Source organism: Littorina saxatilis, linkage group LG1 (assembly GCF_037325665.1).
Source record: "Littorina saxatilis isolate snail1 linkage group LG1, US_GU_Lsax_2.0, whole genome shotgun sequence".
Lineage (NCBI taxonomy): Eukaryota > Metazoa > Mollusca > Gastropoda > Littorinimorpha > Littorinidae > Littorina > Littorina saxatilis.
In genome coordinates this window covers 56,534,275-56,543,677 of record NC_090245.1, presented here as the reverse complement: position 1 = coordinate 56,543,677, position 9,403 = coordinate 56,534,275, and the positions used below count along the sequence as shown (strand labels likewise).

Below are 9,403 nucleotides of genomic sequence, written 5' to 3'. Positions count from 1 at the left end.
CAAGACACAAATGGGACAGCTCAAGGTCCACAAGACACAAATGGGACAGCTCAAGGTCCACAAGACACAAATGGGACAGTTCAAGGTTTCTTGTAGAGAGCTCAAAGCCTCCGGAGAACAACAGAACTAGGCCACGGCCATCGGCACACACCAGGGAGAACAAAAGACCTCTGACAAACACGACAGAGGAATTAAGGCCTCCAACACTGCCCACGGAAACTGGCATTCAAGAAAGCACAATACGCGGAGATGAAGGCGTGGACCGAGTAGAGGAGGTTCTGAGAAAACATCTGCCAGACAGGGGACTTTGTCACATCTTGCGTGAAAAGAAATTTTGGTATTCGGCCAAAGAGTCCAAGACTTTGCTAAGCAGCCCGGCCAGTCCCAAGCGGGACAGGCATAGGTGCCGGATTGCTGAGGAAAGCACTTGCGATTATGTGCCGGGCGATTTTGATGTTCTAATTCTTCATCGACAGCAAGGGTGTATATTACTTGAAATCAAGGCATGATCATTATTTTGTTCTCTTTCTTTTCGAGTCCTCTGTCTGCTTGTCCGTCTACTTTTATCTCCAGTAAGGTTGTCTTTCACTACTCTTTGTGTGTTTGCGGCGTGCGTGCGTGCGTGCGTGCGTACGTGTGTGTGTGTGTGTGTGTGTGTGTGTGTGTGTGTGTGTGTGTGTGTGTGTGTGTGTGTGTACGTGTGTGTTTTTTGCTTGCGTACCAGCGTAACTAACTCGGTTAGTTTTAAGATGTATATAAAGAAAAATACTTTAGCTCCTCGTTTCTCCCCCCCCCCCCTCCCCCCCCAAAAAAAATAAGCGAGTAGCAGCAGTTCCTCTTACTTCAAGATGATTTTTGTTTTCTTGCGCTATAGTGGGGAAAGAGAGAATGGGCGAGGGAACCAATGATAAATTGTGCTCGCTCTGTGTGTACGGCAGGCAAGTGGAGATGAGAAACAGGAAACGGAGAGCATCAGGGTCGCTCTCCAAAAGGGAATAGATCGACTGGTGAAAGGGAGAAAAGCTCTGGAGACTCTCCAGCTCAACCAGGCTCTTCAACTCTCGAATAGTGAACCCGTCAACATTGCCACAACTCTGGGACTACCTAACTTGCCTCGTCAGCTCCTGAAGCAAGTTCTGGACCAGTATGTCGACTTAAAAGAGGTAAACTTCTTTCATGAAGGACTAAGCTTAAAAAGAAGGATTCACTTTGGTGAACAATGTCGACACCATGTGGGAATCGTGTGTGCGTGCCTTTGAGCGGTGTTGCAAGGTAATGTATACGTGTCAGTCCAATCAAATCTATACTTATAAATCCAAGTCACCTTACAGTCGGGATACGTCGCAAACACGTGGCTTACAACAAAACTTTCCAAAACTTTCTGTCTGTCTCAAGTACGGAAACAGGGCATTTCAGGATGTAAAACCAATACCGTGTAGACCTACAGCTAAGATGCTTTGTGGTTGTTTCAGCAACTGAGGAGCTGCATTTGCCCAGAATCCTCGCCCTTTTCAACGATACCAGTTGAAGTGGAATCTCTGTGCCTGTGTTCGGATGACCTGCCGCACAAAGATGGTATTGTAGATCCAGCAGACGAGAGAGTGGCATTTTCCGTGAAGGAGTGGTGGTCCGAACTCATGCGAGTGGCTGGATCCACCCCGAATTTGGAGGATCGTGTTTACACCTCGCTGCTTCAATGGTTCGTTTTTACATTTAGTCAAGTTTTGACTAAATGTTTTAACATAGAGGGGGGAATCGAGACGAGGGTCGTGGTGTATGTGTGTGTGTGTGTCTGTCGTGTGTGTGTGTGTGTGTGTGTGTGTGTGTGTGTGTGTGTGTGTGTGTGTGTCTGTGTGTGTGTGTAGAGCGATTCAGACTAAACTACTGGGCCAATCTTTATGAAATTTGACATGAGAGTTCCTGGGAACGATATCCCCAGACGGTTTTTTTCATTTTTTTGATAAATACCTTTGATGACGTCATATCCGGCTTTTTGTAAAAGTTGAGGCGGCACTGTCACACCCTCATTATTCAATTAAATTGATTGAAATTTTGGCAAAGCAATCTTCGACGAAGGCCGGGGTTTGGTATTGCATTTCAGCTTGGTGGCTTAAAAACTAATGAGTGAGTTTGGTCATTAAAAATCGGAAACTTCTAATTAAAATTATTTTTTTATTAAACGATCCAAAAACAATTTCATCTTATTCTTCGTCATTTTCTGATTCCAAAAACATATACATATGTTATATTTGGATTAAAAACAAGCTCTGAAAATTAAAAATATAAAAATTATGATCAAAATTAAATTTTCGAAATCGTTTTAAAAACTATTTCATCTTCTTTCTTGTCGGTTCCTGATTCCAAAAACATATAGATATGATATGTTTGGATTAAAAACACGCTCAGAAAGTTAAAACGAAGAGAGGTACAGTAAAGCACAGCGCAATCGCTACCGCGCCAAACAGGCTCGTCACTTTCGCTGCCTTTTGCACTAGCGGCGGACTACGTTCAGTTTCATTCTGTGAGTTCCACAGCTTGACTAAATGTAGTAATTTCGCCTTACGCGACTTGTTTTATTACTGCTTAGCTGTACTCCGGAACCAATTGTTGACCTTCGGGTGGTGATTGAGTGTTTCAAGGGAGAGGGTTGGGGTGGAGGCAGAACAGAATTATAGGATATGGTAAGACAATCTTTATTTATCGTGGGCCATAAAGTAGGCAGGTTTGTGCTCTTTGTTTCATCCAACCTAATGTGACAGACTCTGCACCCGAGTTGTTGGCCTTTAAGTCAACACCGGTGGATTGTGGAATTCTGTTTGTGATGGGGTCTGGTGGTTTCCGATTGTCTGTATGTTCATGGAAACCTTCGGGTTTGCATAACAGTTTTTACAGGGCTAAGAAATTGGCCCTAACATTTTCAATCCTGTTTGATTGCACTTCGCCTCCCGAGGTGATCGTAGTGTTTCGGCACTCGGTTACACTTATTCTTTAGTAGGGATTTATTTTTGATGTCATAACTTTCAGATGCAACATTTTACAGGTACCTGTCTCCAAGAGATAAACAACAACATACTAACAGAAAGAGAGAGTGAACGGAGAGAGAAAGAGAGAAAGAGAGAGAGAGTAGGTGAGAGAGAGACAAACAGAGATAGGCAGATATGTTTTGGGGGTACATACTGTGATTGTGAAGCACTGGTTTATGTGAAACTCGCTTCTTTTTTTCAGCTTCAGTACAGGAGAGAACACAAAGACTGTTCGTGGTTCAATGAGTCAGCACCAGAAACTCCGCATATTCAGCCAGGAGCAGCAAGACGCAGTGGAGAGTGCAGAACAGTACGTATTTCTGGCTGGACCGCCCGGTTCGGGGAAGAGCTTAGTTCTTGCTCAGAAAGTTGTCCACTGGCAGCACGATCAAGAGAAAGTGTTCATCGTCTACAAATACGGGGAGACAACCACCCAGCCGGCAGTGGCGTTTCTTCATCACCTCGTGCGGGAAATCCAAGAAGAGTGTAACACGGGAACATACCCGTCCTCGAAACTGACAATGCTGGGGCTTCACACCAGCTATGATGTTGACGAATTCCTTGACAAGCTTGTCCTCGGAGGTTCTGGGAAGGATGCAGAATCCCTCACGAGCAGCGCGCAAAGCTCTGTTGCCTTACACAAAGGTCGCGGCGTCAACTTTGTCATCGACGAAGTGAGCAAGAAGACCAGAGACGAAGGGCAACTGTTTGATCTGATCGCTGCGGTGAAGGCTAAACTCCCCAAGGCCACGATCTGGTGCGCCGGAGCTTTACCGTCCTACTGCCCGACAGGACTGACCCTCAAGCTCCTGACTCACTCTTACCGCTGTCCTTTTCAAATCCAGCGCCTTCTCGGCGCTACGGAGCCCTTTCCCATAGGAGACGGCGATCACAGCAACGTCTTTGACTACGTCACCAGCTGCACCAACGTGGGCAAGACGTGTCCTGTCACCAGCTCCGGAAGACGTCTCCGCCTGCCCAGGTCCAGCCCAGAGCCCCACTTCATCTCCCATTCCGGACACGGTGATAAGGGCGAGATATGGGACTGCAGGGACTGCTGCAACAGTCTTGCCGGCTACCTGAAGTCTCTCATCACGGTTGGTGCAGATGGTAAGCATGAATATGTTGAGTGGGTGGTATGCATGAATATGATGACTAGATGGTATGCATGTATCAGATGAGTAGATGGTATGCGTGAATATGATAGGTAGATGGTATGCATGAATACGATGAGTAAATGGTATGCGTAAATATTATGGGTAGATGGTATGCGTGAAAATGATTGGTAGATGGCATGTGTGAATATGATGAGTAAATGGTATGCGTGAATATGATGAGTAGATGGTCTGCATGCAGAAGATGAGTAGATGGTAAGCATGAATATGATGCGTAGGTGGTATGCGTGAATATGATGCGTAGATGGTATGCGTAGATATGATCAGTAGATGGTATGCGTGAATATGATCAGTAGATGGTATGCATGCATGTGATCAGTGTATGGTATGCATGCATGTGATCAGTGTATGGTATGCATGGATATTTAAGATCAGTAGATGGCATGCATAAATATTTTCAGTAGAGGGCATGCATAAATATGATCAGTAGGCGGCATACATGGACATGATCAGTAGATGATATGCATGACTATATAATGAACAGTAGCACCCGTGATATCTTCATAGCAATTGTTTGCAATTAGAAAAATATGAAAACAACAAGAGGTGTATCAGTTTGTAAGGACTCATCTGCAGATGTTTTGCCAGTTACAAGAACAGAGCGAAAGTTCATTGGAATTAGTGCTCAGCAGGTTCAGGCGACTTCAACTCATAAATCAACAGTGGTGGTGCTTAGTATATCTGTGAATGTGTCTGTGTTCCAGAACCTCCAGAGGGCTCTTTGGGGGAGAAGGACGTGCTTCTCGTGGTGACAGGGACCCACCTCTACAGGGGTCTGGACGACATCCAAAACTCCTATCTCTACAAACAGCACATGACTTCTCACTGCGACAGCGGCAATGGACACAAAACAACCACACTCACCTACAGCAAAAACCGAAACAAAGCACAGGAGGAGACAGGTAAATTCCGAGTGAAGATCGTGAAACAGGACGACGAGTTTGACCAACAAAGCTCCGCCATGTCTCTAATGCACGTGCGCACGGTGGCGGGACTAGAGGCCGGCGTTGTCTTGTTCCTGCCCTGCAGACGATACCAGCACACAGCTCCTGCCACAGGACACACGGACAAGCTGGACCAGTGTGGGACCATCACTGCGGACCAGCGGCAGCGCCTGTCCAGCCTTGGTCCGGTCAATCGCCTGTGGTTCTGGTACGCCGCCTCCCGCTCCCTCTCCCACCTCGTCGTCTGTCATTTTTGACGACTCGGATATAGCTGCAACCACTTGAGACGATAAGAACAGGTTGGGCAAGTTCAGTCGTGTTGGTTTTTAACGTCCCTTCAACCTATTCGGTCGGCTATGCAGGACCGTGAGAGGTGAAGTATCCTTAGCGGATTATGACTTTATTCAGTTATTCTGCAGAAAAACAGAAATGCTGGAGAAAAACTGTTTGTTTCTGCAGCATTTCTGCATAATGTCATCTTTCGCGAGAGCAACGTTTTTTTCTGCAGTAAAACAGTTTTACTGCAGTAAAATTGAAATCAAGAATGCTGCAGTAAAACGGTGATGTTGTTTTACTGGAGAAAAAACTGTTTACACTTTTTCTTCGGCATTTTGGCATTATTCAGTTATTCCGAGTGCAGAAAAACAGAAATGCTGGAGAAAAACTGTCTTTTCTGCAGTAAAACAACAGCACCGTTTTACTGCAGCATTCTTGATTTCAATTTTACTGCACGGTAAAATGTTTTGCTGCAGAAAAAAACGCTGCTTCGGCGAAAGATGACATTATGCAGAAATGCTGCAGAAAAGAACGGTTTTTCTCCTGCATTTGTCTTTTCTGCAGAATAACTGAATAAAGTCATAATCCGCTAAGGATATAGCGAAGGTCTTTTGCCGAAAGACTGGTCATAACTCTGTGCGGTACATACCACTTATGTTTACGCACGGTCAGAACTACAGGCGGCACAGGCGGAACAATGAGATCAGACCACATCTTCCAGCACTGCCCAATATACTGTGATTCGAGCAGACTTCTGACCAACGTCATACCCGCCCCGGCAGATGCCGATCAAACTCTACAGCACCCTGGAATACGTTGGTTTTTTTGTGGTTTTTTTTCAAGTGTTCAGCATTCTATTTCTGGCATATTATGCTCTCTTTTAAAATGTCATACTTTTTTTCGTCCCGCGTGCCACAAACATGCATGTGCGGTGACGTAAGCATGTTTAAATCAACTTTTAACTGGGTGGTTTTTTTTACGGACAGGCTACATGCTTCACTGATCCCATCAGATTATCGTGCGTGTAATCGTGCAGCCACAGAATGCTTGTGATTGTGTACTATAGAGTAGGCTATTTCAGTCAGTCAGATATAGACGGTATTAATTGTTTCCGATGGTTTTGTGAATGATCAAACGTTCCACACTGATATAGTAACCCTTGTTTTTCTTTTTCTTGTTAATTTTGTAACCGCCGGTTAGCAGTCTGCCGCACGTTCGAATGTCTTTTCAGTGACTTCAGTCACTGCAAACTTTTACTCACTGTCAGCCGATCCCGTTCTGTGACCTAGTTGCGTAAAACTTAAATATTTCATTGGCCTATTTCAGTCATTCACTGACTGAATAGCTAACAGTCAGAACCTGATCACAGGCACATGACATTATAGGGTGGGGTTGTAGTCGGCCGAAGAACTAGGGCACATCCCCTACCCCCACATCCCCTGCTCCCAGTCATGTGCCTGTGGAGTTGCGGTGGATCGTCTGTTCAACAGCGGCGTGGCAAACTTTCCCTCCCTCTGAAGAACTTGACAATCGAAAGAAGATCCCTTCACATAGGTCAGAAAAAGAAACTAAGGTAAAGTACAACAAGTCGCGTAAGGCGAAAATACAACATTTAGTCAAGCTCAGTGTCGAACTCTGTCACAAAGATGTGAGTAGGCACGTCGTGATTTTAACCTCCCTAAACATTGAATTGGGATATGCTTGGACACGTTTGAAGCGATATCACGGGTTTCGTGTGTTGCACGAGAAAACCCTAGTTTGACATGAGTTGTGTTTATGAGAAATGTAGCTGGTCTTGGTTTAATAACGTCACAACGTACGTTGTAGATGCTCGACAGAGCAAGGTGTGTATAGCGGTTGTCAGGTTTGTCGGGGACAAACACTCTTTCAAGAGACGGGTCTCTTAAGGTAAATGATTTACTATGTTGTATATTATTGAAGCTTGAATACATAGCTGGAATGTAAATGTTAGTGTATACAAAGTGCACTAAAGTCTAGTGTGAAGTTTTAAGAGAATTCTTGTTGTGAGTGTATTATGGTTTTTGTTGGTAAATTCTTGAACATAATTGTTGTTACGCATTTATGTTATGTTTAAGACAGTGATACTATGTATGGTAGTGTCAGTAGTGGATTAAGTGATTCATGGATGAAGTATAGTTTGGATATTGACTGTGGACGGAATGTGAATGTAGAATGAACGAGAGAGATGTTACATGACTTAAGTTTAGGAAGAGGAGATGGTTTAAGAGAATGTTGTATTAAGACTTGGGTTAATTCTTTAGGAGTTTCCATGACGAGGGTTCATGAGCGTGAGCGAGCGACGGACCTCACACGGAAGAGGCGTGACGATGGTGGAGAGAGAGACCACATCGGCGCAGATGGCTGGACGGAGGCCTGAGTCTCCATCATCACCGGTCGTAGAGACGACGGTTCTTTTCGTTAATGGCGAAAGTGTTTCTCGGGGAGAAACGTGAAGGGTGCATGTTGGCATCTAAAAGGAGAGTTTCTGGGAATTCATCGTCTACGTGGATTCAGCGGCACAAGGAGGTGTAAATGACGACATATAGTGAGCCGTGATACGAACTCGTGAGTGTCGGTCAACACGGCTTTACCTTGTGCAGTAATTAATTATTGAACTAATTTCTTTATCATTAATCACGTGTGTGGAGTGATTGTAAAGAGATCATGTATGAACGGAGTGGACGAGAAGTTGATTGGTATTCACGGTTGTTGTTTTCTTTAGGTGAAGAATTGTGTTATAATTTGTGTGAGGAAATAATAAGTCTGCATCCTTCCAAAATTCTGTGTTTGGAGTGTTTTAGTGTGAAGATTGAAGAGTCAGTGTAATTAGATAGGGCAGAACACGTATACAGAAAAGTAACTCCTTCATTCACACTAAAATCCACTTCATGACAAACTCACAGAATGAAACTGAACGCAATGCAATTTTTCAGCAAGACCGTATACTCGTAGCATCGTCAATCCACCGCTCGTGGCAAAGGCAGTGAAATTGACAAGAGCGGGGTAGTAGTTGCGCTGAGAAGGATAGCACGCTTTTCTGTACCTCTCTTCGTTTTAACTTTCTGAGCGTGTTTTTAATCCAAACATATCATATCTATGTTTTTGGAATCAGGAACCGACAAGGAATAAGATGAAAGAGTTTTTAAATTGATTTCGAAAATTTTATTTTGATCATAGTTTTTATATTTTTAATTTTCAGAGCTTGTTTTTGATCCAAATATAACATATTTATATGTTTTTGGAATCAGAAAATGATGAAGAATAAAATGAACGTAAATTTGGATTGTTTTATAAAAATTTTTTTTTACAATTTTCAGATTTTTAATTACCAAAGTCATTAATTAATTTTTAAGCCACCAAGCTGAAATGCAATACCGAAGTCCGGCCTTCGTCGAAGATTGCTTGGCCAAAATTTCAATCAATTTGATTGAAAAATGAGGGTGTGACAGTGCCGCCTCAACTTTTACAAAAAGCCGGATATGACGTCATCAAAGGTATTTATCGAAAAAAAGAAAAAAACATCCGGGGATATCATTCCCAGGAACTCATGTAAAATTTCATAAAGATTGGTCCAGTAGTTTGGTCTGAATCGCTCTTCACACACACACGCACAGACAAAAACACACACACACACACACACACACACACACACACACACACATACACCACGACCCTCGTCTCGATTCCCCCTCTACGTTAAAACATTTAGTCAAAACTTGACTAAATGTAAAAACAGTCCCGAGTTTAGTTGAAAAGATAAAATCATTTCTTTACAATAAACAACTGAAAGAACCATTGGAACCGCTGAGTATGATCCTGCTGATAATCACTTGGGCTGCCAGGGCTGAAATGCTGCATTCCATTGCCAAATAGAACGGCTTTGCAGTTCTTTGTAGAGCCGTAGCCAACAGCTGCGATGGAACAGGAGCGCAAATTAGAGCCTCATGCCAAGTGCTGCTTTGGC

General features: G+C 43.8%; 1 protein-coding gene across 1 annotated transcript; it reads left to right on the top strand.

The window, feature by feature from the left end:
* The first annotated feature begins 934 nt into the window (after positions 1-934).
* On the top strand, positions 935-8,532 carry LOC138974825 (uncharacterized). The gene is made up of 5 exons (XM_070347554.1): positions 935-1,163; positions 1,473-1,699; positions 3,226-4,133; positions 4,903-7,326; positions 7,701-8,532. Exons 2-4 carry the CDS (start codon positions 1,638-1,640, stop codon positions 5,397-5,399), a joined length of 1,467 nt encoding a protein of 488 aa, XP_070203655.1. The 5' UTR covers positions 935-1,163; positions 1,473-1,637; the 3' UTR covers positions 5,400-7,326; positions 7,701-8,532.
* Positions 8,533-9,403: the final 871 nt, after the last annotated feature.

Excerpts from the sequence above, each read along its gene's own strand:
- LOC138974825 (XM_070347554.1), top strand. The coding sequence starts at position 1,638 with ATGCGAGTGGCTGGATCCACCCCGAATTTGGAGGATCGTGTTTACACC. Across the intron at positions 1,700-3,225 it reads TACACCTCGCTGCTTCAATG|CTTCAGTACAGGAGAGAACA; the intron begins GTTCGTTTTTAC and ends TCTTTTTTTCAG. Across the intron at positions 4,134-4,902 it reads CATCACGGTTGGTGCAGATG|AACCTCCAGAGGGCTCTTTG; the intron begins GTAAGCATGAAT and ends TCTGTGTTCCAG.